General features: G+C 33.9%; 1 protein-coding gene across 2 annotated transcripts in view; it reads right to left on the bottom strand.

Annotated features, from left to right (window-relative positions):
- Positions 1 to 22,980, bottom strand: part of STXBP5L (syntaxin binding protein 5L) — a 419,474-nt gene that overhangs the window by 159,602 nt on the left and 236,892 nt on the right. For both annotated transcript variants that reach the window (XM_008708188.2, XM_040621308.1), the window contains exons 9-10: positions 6,244 to 6,322; positions 1,828 to 1,982 (exon numbers count right to left, since the gene is read on the bottom strand). In XM_008708188.2, coding sequence (XP_008706410.2) covers positions 1,828 to 1,982; positions 6,244 to 6,322 — 234 coding nt within the window. The remainder of the gene's footprint in view (positions 1 to 1,827; positions 1,983 to 6,243; positions 6,323 to 22,980) is intronic.

Genomic DNA, 22,980 nt, shown 5'->3' with positions numbered 1-22,980 from the left:
AACTGACTGAGCCACCCAGGCACACCTGAAACCACTATTCTTAAAATATGTTCTCTTTGACTCATCTATCATGTCACTCTCTAAACCTAATTGGTGACCAAATTCAGTGGGTTTCCTCTTTCCATTCCTACAGGCAGCCCTGTGTTTCAGATCTTGACCATTTTAATGAACATTGTCACAAAAGCCTCCCAGCTGGAATCTAGAATTTAAGATTTCAGAGTGTTCAAACCCATAAACTCCTTTTTACTAAAAACATTGCTTTCTTTCATCTTAATATTTTCTCAAAATTCTTCTATAGCTCCCTATTTCCAAATACCTCTAAAAGTCTTTCAATTTTTTCTCTAAGTTGATCTCACTCTAGGAAACTTTACAAGTTCTAAAATCTTTACTCAATATCCTTTTCAAGTGGCAAGTCATTCTTCAAAGTCTATCTAAAGCCTACTTTTTTCCATGAAGCTTTGCAAGAATATTTCAGCTATTGACTGTCTTACTAGCCTATTAATTAGTACATTATTTAAACTCTGACCCATATAACTCTGCACTTACGTGTTATATTTTTTAAATTTAAGTCATAATTATCTCCCTCACCCAACTAGATTTTATGTGATTTGACATCAGAGACCAGTTTCATGCTTCATTTGTATTCTCAATAAGTCCTTGTAGTACTGAGGCCATAGAGGCATCCAATAAATACTTGTTGATCAATTAACAACACAGGTAACTTGTCTGTCCCAGCAACTCTGGAAATAAAGTGCCACACTGACTGTTATTTCATATCAATTTATCCCATCTTTAAATATGAAACTAAAGAATTTAAAGCAAATTAATACAGTTGTAATAAAACAATTTATAGATCTTCATAGTTACAAAGTATGCTCATTTTGGCCTTCCAATAATCATGTGGGGTTAATATTATTATTCTCTTTCTAAAGATGATAAATCTAACTCATAAAAGTAAAATGACTTACCCAAGGTCACCTAGGTAGTGACTGGCAGAGCTAAATCATAAAACCAAATACTGTGCCTCCAAGTCTAGTGTTCTTTCTCTTATATATGTTCCCTCTTGAAATTGTAGTTTTATGTATATATATATACACATATATATGTACATATACACATACATACTATGTTTTAATCATAAACTCATATTTCGCTTATGTTTCACACTTCTCAATTTTTAGATTTCACTAAAATATTTCATTATTATTAGATTTCATTATACAGTTTGCACATAAGTTCAGTTTTTATGTTTACAAAAAGTCTTTATATTCAGGATGCATCTCTCCTCCTGAAAACCCTTCTAATTATTCTCAAAATTGAAATAAATCACTAACCACACATCAGCAATCCTAGAGGAATCAGAGGTGCTGCAGTAGCATCTGAAGCAAAGCCAGATGTGAAACAGATGCACTACCACCAGAGTTATAGATCACTGATATCAGGTAAGTGCTTTAACTTTGATTAGTGTTGGAATGGGATGGGTGGAGCTGGTCTAGGAGAGGCTATTAGGAGACCTCAGTTTCCCCAAGTGATTTCACCCTGGACCCCTATCGGACCCTCCCAGCTCAGCTTCCACCATCCTTATCAAAGTTTAAAGCACTTACCTGATATAAGAACCTGAAACTCCAGCACTGCTGTACTACATCTGTCTTACTTCCAGTTTGTCAAGTAGGTACAGTTGCGGAACCTGCTCCAGCACCTGTAGCTCACAGTGATGTACCATAGTGGATGTCAGCTGCCAAAACTAAAAATATTTAAGCTTAATTTTATTAGGAACTTACTTCACAAATGATTTTCAACATTAATAGTTTCATTTTTGTTACTTACCATTTGGATAGGGTGTTTCACATAAAGTAAGAAATTCAACAATAGGATGATCCATTTCAAGCACTGTAATTGCTTTTCCATGCATGATGGTTAAACTTGGTCTTCTGCAAGCTTTGTCATAGGACAGTCCACCAGAAAATATAATGAATGGCTCACTACATAGAAAAAAAATTAATGAGATTGAGAAGTCCTTTAAGATGATACAGTACCATAGGACTGAGCTAATGAAGAATAAGTTTGGTAGGGAGTATACACAATACAGTTTGACAGCAAATATCTCTCTTAGTCCAAAATATCTCACCCAAATGACTTACTATTCTACCATTTCCCTTTCTCTGGTTGTGAATTCTCACCATTAAAATTACTAATGAATCTGTCTAAAGGTGATGAGTTGTGTTGGGGAAAAGGTACAGAAGTTGGAGGGAAATAGAGTTGCTCGTTGACTCAAAAGAACATCTCCACATATATTAGTTGATTCCCCAAACTCTGATCACTACCATTAGAATATTAAGCTATGTTAGTTTATCATATTAACCATTTGGCATGTAAGGTCCAAAATTCCTAAGGGATAAAAGAGGCAAATTTCAACATAAAATTAAATGTGACAATAGAAAGGCCAGAGTGGTAAAATATTGGAAGAAAGCAAAACCTTTTCTTGCTTTTATTATGACTCTGCATCAGAAAACACTGGGTCTGAAGTTAATTGCTGATATATATGCAAACTACTGAATGAACAAAAACTTAACTCCTCAGGAAAATGCTCAGGAAACTACTCATGAATAATTGCATTAGATACTTAATTATCACATTAAATTCTCATAGTATAATCCTCATTTTATTAATGAGGTTAAATAACAACTAAGGAGAAAAACCCAAAAGAAAACAGACCTGTCAGATTTCAAAGCCTATTTTCCTAAACAGTGATCTGTACTGCCTGTAGCAGATGACTCTGGGATTAATGCAGGTGAATTTATTTAGAGTCAAGCAGCTATGGAGTGGAAGGACAAAGATTCAAATTCAGACTCCAATGTAAATGTTTTTCACTTCTAGTCTAATGTTTCTAAAACTGTGGAATGTAACTTAAAAATGTTCTGAAAAATTTTTTTAAAGATTTTATTTATTAGAGAGAGAGAGAGCACAAGCAGGGGGAGCAGGAGAAGGAGAAGCAGGCTCCCCGGTGAGCAGGGAGCCTGATGTGGGGCTTGATCCCAGGACCCCAGTTAGTGATGATGACCTGAGCTGAAGGCAGACACTTAACCGACTGAGCCCCCCAGGAACCCCCAAATTAAAAATTATTGACAACTTTGATAAATCCCAAAGGCATTATGTTGAGTGAAAGAGGCTAGGATCCAACGGTTACATAATATATAACTGCATTTATGACATCTTAAAAAGGCAAAACTATACTGATGGAGAACAGATCAATGGTCATCAGGGGTTAGAAGTAGAGAAAAGTGTAACTATAAGGAAAAGCAGGAAAGAATTTGGTGGGTATGGAAATGTTCTGTACTCTTATTATGGTGGTAATTTCAGTAATCTATAAATGTGTTAAAATCCACAGTATTGTACACCAAAAGAAAAAAAAGTTTTTACTGCATAATTTGTAAAATAAATATAGAAAAAGCATTAAAATTTTTTCTCAGTGAAGGCAACAAGATTGAGCAATAAACTGTGCAACATAATATAGTACATACTAAAATAACATTTGTTGAGTATTTATGATGTTCTGGGTATTGTGTGAAGATTATTGTATTGAATCCTTATGATATCCCAATGAGAAAACTATTATTGTATTGAATTCTTATGATATCCCAATGAGAAAACTATTATTCTCACTTAACAGATGGATATACTGAGACTTAGAGAACTTTACACTATCAATAGGTGGCCATGATAGAAAGGGATTAAAAGACTAGCAAAAAGTAATTTTTTTTTTTAAAGATTTTATTTATTTATTCGACAGAGATAGAGACAGCCAGCGAGAGAGGGAACACAAGCAGGGGGAGTGGGAGAGGAAGAAGCAGGCTCCTAGCGGAGGAGCCTGATGTGGGGCTCGATCCCATAACGCCGGGATCACGCCCTGAGACAAAGGCAGACGCTTAACCGCTGTGCCACCCAGGCGCCCCAAAAAAGTAATTTTTATTAATTACAGAGAACTTGATAATGTTAGTGGTAGCAGGTAGAGAGATCATTATTCCTTTTCTGAATAGAACAGATTTATTAAGTCTAGAGGGCATTGGTGTTGGGGCACCAATAAGCAATTTGGTGACTGGGGACCTATGATTCCTAAGCAGAATGATTGTTTATCCCTAGAAATGTAAAGCCAGTTTGTGAATGGTTGGTCTAAGATAAATTAAGCAGAAAACATACCCCTCGCATCTGCTACCTATGCAGTCCTTTAAGAGACCCTATTGCTTCAGCATGTTTGGTAGAGCTCTTCTTAAAGTTCTTGCTCCTGCCACAGCCACCCCAATTTCTGACTTCACAGTTTCTACTGTGTACTAGATGGAGCAGAAATATAGCTGATTATTGTCACTTCCAGGCTATGGCCCATTTTGCTGTCACAATTTTTAGTACTCAATTTGGTGCTCCTCTGCTATTTAGTCTCCTCGTGTTCTGAGCTGTGGAACCACTGCTATTAAAGGTGACTTTTCTAATATAGTAGTAATCACAACAAACATACACAATGTACTAAAGTGCACAGTAAGTGGGATGACAGTAATTATGATCAGTAATATATAATTATTTCACATTAGAAATCTGAAGGATTATTTCTACACAAAATTGGGTTACCAGTTACTAGAATAAAGCCTTAAATCAGGATCAGTGGAATAATTTTAACAATGTGAAATATCATGGCTTTGATAATGACGATAGCTTCTTTTTATCAAGAAATCCACTTATGTGCCACTCATCAAACTTATGACATTATAAACTTCATGCATACTTTCATTTATTCTTCACAAACATCACAATGAGATATAATGGATGAGGAAATTAAAGTTTAAAAGTTAATTAAAAATTTCAAAGTCACATAGCTGTCTTACCCCATATGCCAGGGATCTTAATTATTTTACACTGCTTTGACTTGAATTCCTGACTCCTAAAGTATCTTCTCTTCACCTTCACCCTTTCCTCACTTTGTGTGCCACCATCCTATTATCCCTTAAGCCCCATCTCGGGTATCCCCTTTCCCAAGAAGAAATTTACTGATTTCTCTTCACCGTTCTCTTCCCCTCTCTCTCTAGGCTGGGTTAGGAGTCCTTTTGTTGTGCTCTCAGCATATATCTATAAAAGCACCTCACATGTTACATGGAAACCACTAGTTTATGGCCTTACTTCTACTAGACCATAACATTCAAAAGCAGGCAGCATTCTCTTTCATTTTAGTATACCAAACAAGTTGCATAGAGTGTACTAAGTAGTAATAACTAATAATATGTGTGCATAACAAAATATGTATATATGTAAAATGTTTCCATATATACTTTTTTACTACTTATGTTTAGTAACATTCAGCTGGACTAAAGAAGTATTGATCTATCGTGTGTGTGTGTACATACATATATATGCATATATATAAAGTGTAAAAATATATACATAAAAAATATACCATATATGATAGTTTATATATATAAACTAACTCATTAAAAAAAGCCATAATTTTATACTATTAACTCTTTCAAAGAGCAGGTGTGAACAAACATTAAATGCATCTGTAATACTAAGAATACATTCCAGTGTGAACATTTAAGATATAAAGTAGAATTATCCAATTTAAAGTAAAATTAAGGTTTAGGCAAGATTTGTAATTATGGTATTTCTGGATGAGAATATTGCCACTAATAATTATTGTAAGTAAAAAGAACATTCTTGATTTATAGGATAAGGCTGCTAATATATACATGATAAAATTTTATTATATATTATTCAATTTAATTTTCTATATTGTAAAATTTAGTACTATTTTATTATGCTAATATATGTAACTATTTATCTTTCCAACTAACTATAATCTTTCCACGTTCAGAACGTAAAATCCTAAAGTACAGAGACTTAGTTATGTATTTAATTCTCTCATGTGTAAAACCAATAGGTATGCTTCTGCTTAATAATACTAAATGATTGCTACTTGTAATGTGCATGGCCCAAAAATCTGACATTGTTAAAATTATTTTATATAATACTCATCTATTCATAGAAAGTTAAAATAATTAGCAAATGCTATTATAAAATTCATAATAATATCAGGTACTCCTATTAAATAAGAAAGTTGTTATCAATGAAGAGGATTTAGCCAATTAATATATAATTATATGAAACTTTAAATAATACATAATTATTAAAGGTTATTTGCCATTCTTGTCTCTGTTTCTTATATATTTTCCCATATCACCCAAAGTAAAAAATGCATACCTGTTTCTACAGGTCTTGTATTCTACTTTAAGAATTGGTTTACAAGATTCAGATTTTCTTCCTTCTCTTTGACTTTTCCCTAAAGAAAGAAAAAGGATTTTGTTAAATCATATTTAAATTCTACACATCCATGACAATTTCAAAAGTCTGACTAAAGAATATAAAGAAAAAAAATACGGTAATTGTGTTTTTCATAATAGGATAAATACAATTCTATGCATCCTAACATATTTGTTGAATTTGTAAACAATTCGTTGAATCCTAATAATTGACTGCTATATAAGCAATAAAGTTATTTGTAAACTTATCATATCTATATTGTTTTACATTCTCCATGTATAAATCTGGTCTCATATAAAGTTATTTTAATTATTTAAGTTTTAAGATTACTTTAGAATTAAAAACACATACACATACATACTTATCTGCATAATGAAATACATAATTCTGAAAATCCATATGAGGCCCATTATAGATTTTACCTATAATACAAGCAAAGCCCTTTTGCATGCAGAAAGATTTGTCATTTTGATGAACTATCAAAATCATTGCATTGACACCAAAATCACTTAACAGAAAGCCCATTAGACAATGAACACAGACGGTATATTTCAATGATATACTATATTTGCATAAAAAATAGTTTCCTGTAGGGAAAGTTTTATGTTGTTTAGACTCCATGGATTTTGAAAAATGATCAAAAAGAGTAGGAAATGGAAGTAAAGCTACTTCTGCATATAACATCTTTCTGGTTGTGATTTTGCTTATAATTCTATGTCTCATTTTGATAAAATTGACATGTTTTGAGATATGTTTGTTTCTTTTTTATTTTAATAAGTACCCTTATTTATTCTTGTATTGCCACAACTGTTTATAGACACAGATATCTATTATGTAGATAAACGTTTATGTGCATTTAAGTTTAAATTTACAGGATAGCTTCAGAATGGCACAGTCATAATCCAAATAGGATGTCAAAATAATTTTATTTAATTTGTTTAAAGGGCAAGGTGTCAGCATATAACATACCTTATCTGCTCCATGGCATGCTTTGTGAATTTGCTTTCTCTTTCTTTTACCCTATGTCAACTAAAGAAGCAATCAATAATAAAATATTGGTCATAATCATTCACATTGTAAAAAAAGAATTAAAAGTATCTTTATTATATATAAAAAGGAATTACTGACATTATATGTAGATCATGATGCCTTACAAAGGAGAACTTTGGCTCAGGGACTCACACTGAGCAGTGGTCTTAGGGGTAAGAAACAGCTGGTTAGTGATTCCTGGTTTGAGTAACATGTGGGAACAGAGCGAACTGAAGAAAATAACACAGCAAGGAAAGAGACCCATTCTCCTCAGTTGATATCTTTTTCATCCATTGCTTCTCTAATAATTGCCAAGCCATTAATCAAATCAAGACAGTATATTTGCTGTTGTTTATATATATATATATGTGTGTGTCTGTGTAACCAATTACAATTTTTCAATCGATACACAGTATTATGCACTGATTTCAGTAAAAAGGAATAATATATAAATTAAAGATTTACTTCAATTTCCAACTCCCATAATTAATTTTTGGCTGAAGATTTTCAACTTTGATTATGTTCATTGCCTTTCAGTAATTGAAATATGTTTATATGTGGTATTGTACAAATGTGTTATAAAAATTGCCTTTATTGCTACTCTTTATGTTCAAAGTACTATACTAAATGGCATGGTAAAAAGAAATAACTGACCACCAGGAAACTTAAAATTTACTAGTTTAAGCAGAGCATATATAAAACTGACATGAGGTACCATAAACAAGTGATAGACTTGAAGTGTTGAGTATAGTAGGAGTACATGAAGTAGGAGTGAAGAATATTATGGTTTCACTCTATGATAGAAAAATGTACAGATTTTTGCAGATGGCTTTCTAGAAGCTAGATTAAGCATTAAAAGATAGAACTTGGTAGTTTGGTCCAAGATGGTGACATAGGAAGACCCTGAACTCACCCCCTCCATAGACACACCAAATCTACACCTACTAATTGAGCAATTCCTCCTGAAGAAGAACTGAGAGCCAGTTGAACAGCTTCTGCACAACAAAAGACAGAGACCACAAAGAGAACAGCACAAGAGAGGGGACACAATAACAAAGGGAATCTCTAACCCCAGCACTGTGAACTACAGTGGGGAGGGACAGGACTAAGGGACCATGAGCAGACTCATCTGTCCTGGGGTGTAGAAAAAAGTCACAGTTTAAAAGGGTGACTAGAATATAACGGAATCATCAAATGGGAGAGGGACTGGAAGTCTCTTAAGGCTGGCGGGACTGGCAAGCACCACTGTTTATGATCTCCTGTCCATCCTGAAAATGAAGATAGGAGTAGGGTCCAGGTGCCATAGCTGGCCTCCCACTTCACCAAGCCTTGGACCCCTAGCCCTTGCCAGGCCTTGATGGCCTGGGCCAAAGAAAAAAAGCCACAGTTTAAAAGAGCAACTACCATATAAAAGGTCAACCCCTAGAACTTCACCAAATGTCAAGGGAGCTTCAGAAACTTTCTCCAGGCTGGCAAGCACCATGATTTACTTTCCCCTCTATACCTTGATAGCATGAACAAGAGCCAGAATCCAGGCACATTAGCTAACCTACCACCTCAATATCCCTGGGCCCCTAGCTCACACCAGCCCCAGCCATCCCAATAAGACAGCCCCAGTGCAATGCACACTGGAACACTCCTGGTCAGTGCTCACAAGAGCTCAAGCCCATTTGCCAAAGTGACACATGTGCAAAGTACTCCAGAACACTCTATGCCCACATAATGTTGACTCCAGACAATTTACCAGGTACCCCTTGCATGGAGCACTCCAGAAACCCCTGGCCCATGCCCACTTAAGCTCCAGTTTCTCCACCAGGGCTTCCTCTGCATGGAGCACACTGGAAACCCCTAGCTTACACTCTGCCTCAGTTCCAGCCTCCCCACCAGGGTTCCCCTATGTGAATCACTCTGGAACACCCCAACTTGCACCAACTTCAGCTTTCGCCATCCTGCCAGAGCACCCTATGCATGGAGAGCCCCAGAACGCACCCACCCTCTGCCCCGCCCAGCACCCACTTCAAGTTTACTATCCTACTTGGGTATTCTCTGTGTGAAGAGCCCCAGGACATCCCAGCTTGTACCCAATTTAGCTTCAGCCATCCTTCCAGGGTGCACTCTGTGTAGAGTCCCAGGATTCCAGCCCCCAACACAGCTTACACCCACTTCAGTTGTCCTGACAGGGCACTCTCTGTGTGGAGAGCCCTGGGACCACCCTGGTCCACACCCATTTCAGTTTCAGCCATACCACCAGAGAGTTCCCAGCACTAAGTGCCCCAGGACCCATAGTACACAACAGCCACAGCCCCAGCCAGTCAACTGAAGTCACCAGGCACATACAGTCTACACAAGGGATGACAATACACAAGATCATTCCTTCAAATTTAGAAGTAGCTGTTCCACCTAACTCACAGAAACAAAGGAAGTCAAGTAAAATGAAGATACAGAAGAATATGTTCCAAATGAAAGAAAAAGACAAAGCCTCAGAAAAAGAACTAAATGAAACAAGATAAGCAACCTACCTGATAGATTCAAAAGTAATGGTCATAAAGATGCTCAATGGACTGGAGAGAAGAGTAGATGAACTCAGTGAGAAATTTAACATGAGATTAAATATATAAAAAAAATCATTAGAGTTGAAGAATACCATAACTGAAATGGAAAATCCACTAGAGGGAATCAACAGTAGATTAGAAGGTGCAGAAGTGATCTGAAAGGGTAATGGAAAGCACCCAACCTGAACAGCAAAAAAGAAAAAAATAATTGTAAAAAATGAGAATAGGTTAAGGAATTCCTTGCACAACATCAAGCAAACAAACATTCTCATTATAGGCATCTATAGGAGAAGAGAGAGAATGGGCATAAAACTTATTTTAAAAAAATAACACCTGAAAACTTTAATAACCTGGGGAAGGAAACAGACATCCAGGCTTAGGAAACAGAGTTCCAAATAAGATTAATCTAAGGAGGTCTGCATCATGACACATAATAATTAAAATGTACAAGATTAAAGATAAAGAGAAATACCTATATGTGAGACAGGAAACCATCAAAATCCTAGATGAGAACACAGGCAGCAACATCTTTGGCTTTGACTATAGCAACTTCTTACTAGACATGTCTCCAGAGGCAAGGAAAACAAAAGCAAAAATGAACTGTTGGGGCTTCATCAAGATAAAAAGATTCTGCACAGTGAAGGAAACAATCAACAAAACTAAAAGACAACCTGTGGAATGGGAGAAGATATTTGTAAATGATATATCTGATAAAGGATTAGTATCCAAAATCTATAAAGATTATCAAACTCAACACCCAAAAAACAAATAACCCAGTTAAGAAATGGGCAGAAGACATGAATAGACATTTTCCAAAGAAGACATACAGATGGCTAACAGACACATGAAAAGATGCTCAACATCACTTATCAGGGAAATGCAAATCAAAACCACAGTGAGATACCACCTCACACATGTCAGAATGGCTAAAATTAACAACACGGGAAACAACAGATGTTGGCAAGGATCCAGAGATAGGAGAATCCTCTTACACTGTTGGTGGTAATACAAACTGGTGCAGCTACTGTGGAAAACAGTACGGAGGTTCCTCAAAAAGTTAAAAATAGAACTACCCTATGACCCTATGACCTATTAGGTATTCACCCAAAGGACACAAAAATAGTGATTCAAAGGGACACATGCATCCTGATGTTTATAGCAGAATTATCAACAATAGCCAAATTATGGAAAGAGCCCAAGTACCCATTGACTAATGAATGGATAAAGAAATTTTTGTGTGTGTGTATACACATAATGGAATATTACTCAGCCATCACAAAAAATGAAATCTTGCCATTTGCAATGACTTGGATAGAACTAGAATGTATTATGCTAAGCAAAAGTAGTGAGAGAAAAACAAATAACATGTGATTTCACTCATGTGTAACTTAAGAAACAAAACAGATGAACAAAGGGAAAAAGGCGGGGGGGGGGAAGCAAACCATAAGAGACTCTTAACTATAGAAAACGAACTGAAGGTTGATGGAGGGAGGTGGTGAAGGGTGGGCTAAATGGGTGATGGGTATTACAGAGGGCACTTGTGATGAACACTGTTATATGTAAGTGATGAATAATTAAATTCTACACCTGAAACCAATTTTACCATATATGTTAATAAACTAGAATTTAAATAAAAAATTGAAATAAAAAAAGGGAAAAAGATTAAAGGTAGAATTTTAAAAGCAGCAAGAGAGAGGCAACCAGTTAGTTATGTACAAAGGAAGCCCCATAAAGCTATCAAGTGATTTACAGCAGAAACTTTGCAGGTCAGAATAAAGTGGCATGATATATGCAAAGTGCTGAAAAGAAAAAACCACAACCAAGAATACTCTATCCAGCAAAGTTATCATTCAGAATTGAAGGAGAAATAAAGAATTTCCCAAAGAAAAGTTAAAGGACCATGACCACTAAAATGACGTTGCAGTAAATGTTAAAGGAACTTCTTTAAGTGGAAAAGAAAAGGCCATAACTAGGAGAAAATCACAAAAGGAAAAAAATGTCATGAGTAAAAGGAAACATACAGTAAAGGTAATAGAGCAATCACTTATATAGCTAGTTTGAAGGTTAAAAGAAAAAAGTATTACAGTTAATTATATCTAAGAAATTAGATAAGGGTTGCACAAGATGTAATTATGATAAGATATACATAAGGGAGATATAAAATAAAGTTCTTTAAGAATAATAAAGTTCTTTTAGGGAGAAATAAAATACTTTTAGAATGTATTCACACTTAAGTGACCATCAAATTAATATATACTTCTATATACTTAGAATGTTATATATGAAACTCACAAACCAAAAACCTATAATACATACACAAGAAATAAAGAGAAAGAAAACCAATCATAACACTAAAGAAAGATATCGATTACAAAGGAGCAAGAAAAAAAGAAAGGTACAGAGAACTACAAAACCACCAGAAAACAATTGACAAAATGGCAACAGTACCTACCCATCAATAATTACTTTAAATGTAAATGGTCTAATGCCCTCATCAAAAGACACAGGGTGGTGGAATAAATAAAAATACGAGATCAACCCATCTACATGCTGCTTACAAAAGACTCACTTCAGACCTAAAGACACATACAGACTTAAAGTGAAAGGATGGAAAAAGATGAGGAAATGAAAGTAAAAAAAACAAAAAAACAAAAAACGGGGTAACAATAATATCAATCAAAATTGGCTTTTTTTCTTTAAAAAGATTTTATTTAATTATTTGACAGAGAAAGAGAGAGTATAGCAGGGGGACCAGCAGGCAGAGGGAGAGGGAGAAGTAGGCTTGCCAAGCAGGAGCCCGATGTGGGGCTTAATCACAAGATCCTGGGATCATGACCTAAGCTGAAGGCAGACGTTTAACCGACTGAGCCACCCAGGCACCCCAAACAAAATAGACTTTAAAACAAAAACTATAACAAGAGACAAAGAAGGGGACTATGCAATGATAAAGGGGTTAATACAATAAGTGGATATAACAATTGTAAATATCTATGCAGCCAACACTGGAGCACCCAGATACATAAAACAAAAATATTTACAGATGTAAAGGGAGAAATTGACAGTAATACAATAATAGTAGAGGTCTATAACACACCACTTACATCAATGGATAGATTAGGCAGAAAATCAACAAGGAAATGGTGTCTTTGAATGGCTTAACAGAAATAGGCAGCATATTCCATCCCAAAACAATAGAATGCACATTCTGTTCAAGTGTACATGAAACAGTCTCCAAGATAGAGCACATGTTAGGCCACAAGACAAGTCTCAATAAATTTAAGATTACTGCTATATCAAACATCCTTTTTGACAACAACAATATAAAGCCACAAGACAATCACAGGAAGAAAAAATGGAAAAACCCAAACACAAGGAGGCTACCAACATTCTACTAACAACCATTGGGTCAATGAAGAAATCAAATAGAAAAATCAAAGAATACGTGGGGGCACCAGGGTGGCTCAGTTGGTTAAGCGTCAGACTCTTGATTTTGGCTCAGGTCATGATCTCAGGATTATGAGATGGGCCCTCACACTGGGCTTTGTCCTGGGTATGGAGCCTGCTGGGAATTCTCAGTCTTTCCCTCCCTCTGCCCCAACCCCCCACTCATGCTTGTACTCTCTCTAAAAAAAAAAAAAAAAAAAAAAAAAAAAAAAAAAAAAAAAGTGGAGAGGAATAAAAATGAAAACATAATGGTCCAAGTCTTTGATGCAGTGAAAACAGTTCTAAGCAGGAAATTTAGAGCAGTACAGGCCTACCTCAAGAAACAAAAATAGTCTCCAATAAACAATCCAATCCTATACCTAAAAAGACTAGAAAATAAGAACAAAGCCCAAAGTTAGTAAAAGGAAGAGAATAATAAAGATAACAGCAGAAATAAATAAGACTAAAAAATCAACAGAAAAATCAATGAAACAAAAATTGTTTCTTTGAAAGGATAAACAAAATTGATAAACCTTTAGTCAGACTCAACAAAACGAAAAAAAGGTAGATCCAAATAAATAAAATCAGAAATTAAAGAGGAAAAATAACAGCTGAAACTGAAGAAATACAGAGGATTATAAGAAACTACCACAAAAATTATATGTCAATAAAGTAGACAACTTTGAAAAAATGAATAAATTCCTAGGAACACAGAAACTTACAAAACTGAATCAGAAAGAAATAGAAAATCTGAACAGATCAACTACTAGTACTGAAATTCAACAAACGCAATCGAAAAACTTCCAACAAACAAAAGTCCACATCCAGATTGAGTCACAGGTGAATTCTACCAAACATTTGAAGAAGAGTTAATATCTATTCTCCTCAAACTATTCCAAAAGATAGAAGAAAAAGGAAAGCTTCTAAATACATTCTATGAGGTCAGCCACATCCTGACAACAAAAAGACAAAGACACTACAAAAAAGAAAACTATAAGGCAAGATCCCTGATGAACACAGATGCAAAACTCCTCAACAAAATATTAGCAAACTGCATTCAACAATATTTTAAAAGGATCACTCACCATAATCAAGTGGAATTTATTTCAGGGATGCAAGGATGGTTCAATATTTGCAAATCACTCAATGTGATATCACATTAACAAAATGAAGGATAAAAATGATATGATCATCTCAATAGATGCACAAAAAGTATTTGATAAATTTCAACATCCATTCATGATGAAAACTCTTAACAAAATGAGCTTAGAGGGAATATACCTTAGAGGGAGTATACCTTTAATATACATTAAAAATCAATATATAACAAAACTCACAGGTGACATCATACTCAATGGTGAAGAACTCAGAGCTTTTCCTCTAAGATCAGGAACAAGACAAGGCCGTCCACGCTTGCCAGTTTTTAACATAGTACTGGAAGTCCTGGCTGCAGCAATCAGACAAGAAGAAATAAAGGAATCCAAACTGGGAAAGGAACTATCACTATTTGCAGATGCCATGACAGAAAATCCCAAGCCTCCATCAAAAAATTATTAGAAGTAATAAATGAATTCAGTAATGTTGCAGGGCACAAAATATAGAAATATCTGTTGCATTTCTATACACAAATAATGAAGTAGCAGAAAAACAAATAAATAAATAAAAATAATTCGTCTTACAATTGGATTGGAAAGTATGAAATACCTAGGGATAAATGTAACCAAGGAAGTGAAAGTCCTGTACTCTGACAACTATAAAACATGATGAAAAAAATTGAAGATGACACCAACAAATGTAAAGATATTCCATGCTCATGGATTGAAAGAATATCATTAAAATGTCCATACTACCCAAACCAATTGACAAATTCCATATGATCCCTAGCAAAATACCAACAGCATTTTTCACAAAACTAAAACAATCCTAAAATTTGTATCAAATCACAAAAGACCCTGAATTGCCAAAGCAATCTTGAGAAAGAAGAACAAAGCTGGATGTATCACAATTCCAGATTTTAAGATTTACTACAAATCTGTAGTAATCAAAACAGGCCGGTACTGGCACAAAAGGAGACACACAGTCCAATCGAACAGAATAGAATGCCCAGAAATAAACCCATGCTTATATGGTCTATTAATCTATGACAAAGGAGGCTAGGATATCCAATGGAAGAAAGACAGTCTCCAGAAATGATGTTAGGAAAACTGAACAGCTGCAACAAAAGAATAAAACTATACCATTTTCTTATACCATAAACAAAATAAACTCAAAATGGATTAAAGTCCTAAATGTGAGACAAAACTCCTAGAAGAAAATATAGGCAGTAGTCTGATACTGGCTTTACCAACATTTTTCTAGGTATGTCTCCTTAGGTAAGAGAAACAAAAGCAAAAATAAATTATTGGGACCACACCAAAATAAAAGACTTCTGTACATTGAAGGAAACCACCAACAAAATGACAGGGCAACTTACTGAATGGGAGAAGATATTTGTAAATGATATATCTGACAAGGGTTAAATCCAAGGAATTTATACAACTCAACTCCAAAAAAAACCCCAATCTGATTGAAAAATGGGCAGAGGAGTTGAATAGACCTTTTTCCAAAGAAGACATACAGATAGCCAACATCACTGATCATCAGAGAAATGCATATCAAAACCACAATAAGGTGTAACCTTACACCTGTCAGAATGGCTAGAATAAAAAAGATAAGAAATAACAATAATGTGGAGGGAAAGAGACCCTAGTGCACTGTTAGTGGGAATGTAAATTGATTCAGTCACCATGGAAAACAGTATGGAGGTTTCTCAAAGAATCAAAAATAGAAATACCATATAATCCAGTAGTCCCACTACTTGGTATTTACCTAAAGAAAATAAAAACACTAATTCAAGAAGATATATGCACCCCTATGTTTATTGCAGCATTATTTACAATAGCCAAAAAAATGGAAGTGTCTCATCCATAGATGAATGGATAAAGAAGATTTTGTGCATACACACACACAATGGAATATTGCCCAACTGTAAAAAAAAATCTCCTGTCATTTGTGGCAATGTGGACGGAACTAGACAGTATTATACTGAGTGAAATAAGTCACAGAAAGGCAAATACCATATGATTTCACTTACATATAGAATCTAAAAAACAAAATAAATGAACAAACACAAACAAACCCAGATTGAAATACAGAAAACTGATGGTAACCACAGGCGAGGTGGGTGGGGGATGGGTGAAATAGATTTTTAAAAAAAAGCTTAAGAGGTACAAACTTCCAGTTATAAAATAAATATGTTATGAAGATGAAAAGTATAACATAGGGAATATAGTCAATAATATTGTAATAACTTTGTGTGGTGATGGATGGTAACTTCACTTATTGTGGTAAGCACAGCATAACATATAGGGTTGTTGAATCTTTATGCTATACACCTGAAACTAATAAAATACTGTATGTTAATTATACTTCAATTAAAAAAAAGTTACATGTGAATTTTCTATGACACAGACGGTAAGCACCCCAAATCCTGTGTTGTTCAAGGGTCATCTGTATAATGAACTGCTACAACTCCATAATAATTTTAAAAAACCCAATTTATAAATGGGCAAAGTAACTGAATCAATGTTTCTCCAAAGAATATTAGAAATGAAAATAAGCACATGAACCGATAAATATTCAATATCTTTATTAATTAGGGAAATGCCAATCAAAACCACAATGAGATATTACTGTGTATCTACTAGGATGGCTATAATAAAAGATAGGTATTAACAAATGTTGATAAAGATGTGGAGAAGTTGGAAACCTAATATTGCTGGTGAGTATGTAAAAGCCTGAGGACTCTGGAATACAATTCTGCAGTTCCTTAAAAAAATGTTAAATATGAGTTGTCATACGATCCAGTAATTCCATTCTTGGATATATCAGAGAGAAACGAAAATATGTGCTGGCACAAAAGTTGTACGTAAACATTCACAGAATTATTCAGAATAGTGAAATGATGGGAACAACCCAAATGTCCATCAAGTGATGAATAAAGAAAAGTGATATATCTACGCAATAGAATATTATTCACCAATTAATAGAAATACTTAGACTTGCTATGACATGAATGAACCTCGAAAACATTATGCTAAGTGAAAGAAGCCAGTCATGAAAGACCACATTTAGTATGAGTTTATTTATATGAAATGTCCAGAGCAGTCAAATCTACAGAGACAGAAGACCAGTGGTTGCCTAACGCTAGAGGAGTAGGGATAGGATGACTATTAATGAGTATGGCGGTTCTTTTGGGGATGAAAAAATATTTTAAAATTAGATTGTGCTGATGGTTGCATAACTCTGAATATACTAAAACCCTGAATTGTACACTTTAGTGAATTGAGAATTATATTTCAACAAATTTGTATTTTTTAAATAGAAGTTTAAGTTCTTTGAAGCATAGCATAAAACTGCAGACAAGGGTACCTATGTGGCTCAGTCAGTTAAGTGTCTGACTACAGCTTAGGTCATGATCTCAGGGTCCTGGGATGGAACCCCATGTCAGGCTCAATGCTCAGTGGGGAGTCAGCTTCTCCTTCTCCCTCTGCCCCTCCCCCCGCTCGTGCTCATTCTCTTTCTTTCACAGAAATAAATATCTTTTTAAAAAATACAAATTCTATCTTTACCATTTATCTCTCAGCATTTCTAGTTTAACAATGTTTCTTGGATCATTAAGTTTACCGTGTTTTTATGGTTGTTAGCACAATGACATATTAAAAAATAAATTTATTTCATTTCAGTAAGTATTTATTTCAGCAAGAATTGTTTAGGGCATCTAACCTTCCAAACTGCCTGTAACTGACCAGTACTCCTTGTTCAAATATTTTTTCCTCTTTTCATGTTTATTTTTGCTACACAATAAGCTTGTCTAATTTTTCAAACCTGTTATTTTTCTTGGGAACAAACTGAATTTTTAATTAATATGTGGGGAGCTAACATCTTCATAATATTGAATCTACCCATGCATACATAGGGTATTTTTTTCATTATTCAGTCTTCTTCATGTCCTTTAGCAGAAATAACACCTCACTGTTATTTTAAGGTTTACTTCCAGGTATTTTTGTGGATGCTATTTTTTTAATGGTTTTATCCACCCATCGTATTTTGTTTTGTATACAGAGTTCTCATGTTATACTTCATAGTATTCCTAATTAGTTTTTATTTTTTAGCTGTGCAATTACATTATCAAAAAAGTGATTATAATTTTGAACTCTCTAAACTTCTAAATATCATATTTCTTTTTCAAGTCTAAATACATTAGATAATATTTTCAGGAAAATGTTAAATAACAGTGATAATTATTGACATCTCTGTCCTGTTTCTGAGCAACAATGTCACTATTAAGTATTAGATGGGATTTGGTTTAAGATCATGTGTGTAGATTGCATGTGTGTGTGTGTATGTGTGTGTTACCTGAGGGCATTATAATTGAAAAATAAGTATTTGAAACCATTAAAATTTACTGTGAAAGAAAAATAATGTCTGTAGTACTAGTGAAAATCAGCTACAACAAGGGCAATGTCACCACGGTGCTAATCTCAAGTGAAATAGGTACTAAAGTAAACTCGTCTGTGACCACCCTCTTTTCCAACTACTGTTCAATAATCTGAGTTTCAGACAAAGCCTACTTTTGTAGTATAGAAAATACTGATTTGTAGAAAAATAATGAATCTAGATATGGTTTCCCAGTTTAAGAGATACATGGCTAGGGAGGAATGGGGTAACAAAAGTATATTCTATAGTATATACAACATAATATCCATAATATGCATTATACACTTCCATTTATTAGATATATGAAGAAGTGAGTCATTCTTATGAACAGAGGCTGACTTCAAGGGGAAGCAGATTTTGGTATGAAGCAGATTTTGGTATCATCAAACAAAGATTTAAAGCAGCGATTATAACTAACCTCAATGTGGAAAGGGAAAGGAGAAGAAGGAAGGGAAGGGAAGAGAAGGGAAGGGAGGGGAGGGGAGGGAAAGGGAAGGACTCATAATGACTGAAGAGAGGAAATCTCAGCAGAAAAATAGAAAACATAAAAAGGTAGCAAGTGGAATAAATATCTGAAATAAAAATAACTTAAGGGTTTAATAGCTGAATGAAAATTACAGAGGAAAAGAGCAGTTAAACTGATGATAGATCAATGGGAATTATCCAATTTGAAATTCAGAGAAAAAAATGATTAACAACAACAAAAAAAGAGAGGCTCAGAAACTTGTGAAACAATACCAAAAATTCTACCAGACAGGTAACTGGTGTCCCAGAAAGAGAGGTAGAGAGAGGCTGGAGCAGAAAAACATATTTGAAAAAATAAAAGCCTAAAATTTTCCTTAATGTTATGAAAGATATAAATTTCTAAATGTAAGAAGCTCTGTAGCTCAGTAGAACCCTGAACAGAATGAACTTGAAGAAAACAAATGGCATATCATAGCCAAATTGTTGGAAATAAAAGTTACAAAAATTTTGAAAGTAGCCAGGGGAAAATGACACATTATACACAGGGGAACCAAAAGTCAAACACCACACATTTCTCACTCAGAAACTATGTAAATCAGAAAACAGTGGAATATATTAAAAGTGGGCAGCACCTTAAAAACAACATACACACAAACTGTGAACCCAGAAATGTACATCTAGCAAAAATGTCCCTCGAGAATAAAACCAAAAAAGAGGAATTTTTAGATAAAGGAAAGCTTAAGTGAAATACTAGATGATGTTTCTGTATCTTCAAGGACAAATGAAGTTATAAAAATTCATAAATATAAAATTATAAGAGAAATTATAAATAAGAGAAAGTACAAAAGAATATATTCCTTCTAATTAAAAAAAACACTTAAGACTACTTAAAGCAAAACTTATAACAATATATTTAGAAGTAATACATATAACTATTGCAAAAGTAAATAAAAGTAAATAAATATATATGATTGTGAGGCTTCTACATTTTTTTTGGTGAACTGCTAGAATGTTAACTCTAATAGACTGTGAAAAGTTAGGAAAAGTATACTGTAATCCCTAAGGTAACTGACAAAAAAAAAAAAGTCTGAAGATAAAATGCCTACATGTAAATTAAAATGGAATCCTAATAAAAACTTTCAAATAATCCAGAAGGCAAAAAAGGGGAGAAAAAGGGAACAGGAACAAAAAAAAAGATTGGACCAACAGAAAACAAATAGTAACTTGGTATACTTAAATCCAATTCCATTTTAATTACATTTAATATTAATAGGCTGAACACTCCTACTAAATGTTCTAAAACTGAATAAAAAAGACCTGACTATATGCTTTCTATGGAAAACCTAATGGATGCCTAACAATTAAGCCTCAAAAATACATGAAACAAAAAGGACAGAAATAAAGTGAACAGTAGATAATTCTATAATTGTTAGGAAATTTTAATACCACTCTCAGAAATTGATAACACTCGTCAAATATCAGTAAAATCAGAGGATCTGATTAATGCTATCAACCACCTTGACCTACTTGATTTATAAAGTATATAAAGCAGAAATGAACAAAATTACAGGGAAAAATCATAATAATAGATATTTTTAACTTACCTCTCTCAAACTTGAAAAATCAAACAATAAAAACTAAGGAAAGATTTACAGTACAAAGAAAACACAATTTCAAGTTTGACCATTGTGTAACAGGAAATGTACATTCTTCTCAAGCATGCTTGGAACTTCATGGTAATTGTGTATGTCTAATGTAAAGCAAATCACAGTAAATTTTGTAGAACTAATATCATGTCACATTCTCTGACTACAATTAATTTAAAAATCTATAATAAAACATTTTTAGAAATTAGAAAACAAATGTCTAACTACAGGTCAAAGGAAAATTATAATAGAAATTAGAAAATACCTCAGACAGAATAATGAAAATTATATATTTTTAATAAGATCAATATCAAAATTTACAGGATACAGCTCAAGTACTACTTAGAGAAATTTTTATTTTCTAAAATAAAAATAGCTGAAATGAAATGTAACAGAATGAACCTGAAGAATATGTCAAAATCACTGATATTTGCTTCAAATCAGGGTAAGGCAGCAGGAATTTAATCTGCTCTATATATTAGAGACACAGATGCTGATGTTTTCAACAACCTGTGAACAGAATTTCATCTCTTTCAACAGGAAAACAGAATTACAGTTGACCCTTGAACAGCACAGGTTTGAACTATGTGGGTCCACTTGTACATAGCTTTTTTTTTTTAAGTTTTTATTCAAATTCTAGTTAGTTAACATACAGTGTAATATTAGTTTCAGGTGTACAAGTTACTCTGGAAGGCAATATGGAATTTCCTCGAAAAATTAAAAATAGAACTACCCTACAATCCAGCAGTTACGTTACTAGGTATTTAGCCAAAGAATACAAAAATACTAATTCAAAGGAATAGATTTTTTTAAATAAATACAGTATAGTACAGTAAATGTATTTTTTTCTTCCTATTACTTTTGTAATAATATTTTCTTTTTTCTAGCTTACTTAATTGTAAGAATACAGTATATGATACACATAACATATGAAATACGTGTTAATTGACTGTGTTTATCAGTAAGGCTTCTAATCAACAGTAGGCTGTTAGTAGATAAGTTCTGGAGGAGTCAAAAGTTATTTCAACTGCATGAGGATCAATGCCCCATCCCCCATATTGTTCAAAGGTCAACTGTATAGAAAACAACCCGAACTGATAAATATGGATATGGTGAAACATATGAAAGGATCAAATATCCAATCAAGCCAAAAAGAACTTGTACAGAAGTTGAGTGTTGAGAAGAATAGAAGTAGAAAATTTATGCATAAATCATATTATACACATACAAATAAAAGGCATAAGGAATGGGAGTAGGGGGTGGGAAGAGGAAGTAAACTCATCATAGAAACAAATAATTCTACCTGAGTGGGACGTATAGCAAACACCTATCCAAGGTTTCCATAATGGCAATCTTTAAATGAAGCATCTCAAACTAAGTGCATAAAAGCAAAGTAATCTCTAAAGCTGTTAGGTTAAGTGCTGTAATAATTTAATCATTTAAAGGTGGAGCATGCAACAAAAAAGGGCATGGTACAAAAAAGGGCAGACCAACACAAGATGAAATAATTTCATCTTGTGATTTATGGGTCACCAATTATAAAAAACAGAATACTAAGTTTTATAAATGTGATACTATAATAAATGCTGAGAAACTAGAAAATAGAATGTGTTTGATTAACTGCTAGGTTTCGACCTCACTATTCTTACAAACAACCAATGGTATAAGGAAAATATGGAATGCAGATCACCACTAATATTAGCAGAAATAATATGGTCATCAGAATAAAAGATATTCATTCATTCGAACTTTTTATTCTTTCCAGTTAGGTAGACAGGTAGAACATAAACCTTAAATACCTCCTTTTGATAAGGAAGATAATAAGAAATACAATCCACAGTAAAAACCATAGTTCTTATATTTGATGGAATCAAATGGTAGAAATGGAAATAAATGACAGAATCTAGAAAATGACAAACTATAAAACAGTATAGGAATTAGGTCTGAAAGTCAGATCTATATAATGCCTTTCTCACTACCTCCTTAACCCTGAAGACTGCTTCAGATACATCAATCATCCATTA

The sequence above is a fragment of the Ursus maritimus genome, unplaced genomic scaffold, assembly GCF_017311325.1.
Source record: "Ursus maritimus isolate PB19 unplaced genomic scaffold, ASM1731132v1 scaffold_4, whole genome shotgun sequence".
Lineage (NCBI taxonomy): Eukaryota > Metazoa > Chordata > Mammalia > Carnivora > Ursidae > Ursus > Ursus maritimus.
The sequence above is the reverse complement of the archived record's forward strand: the minus strand, read 5'-3'. Positions and strand labels throughout refer to the sequence as shown.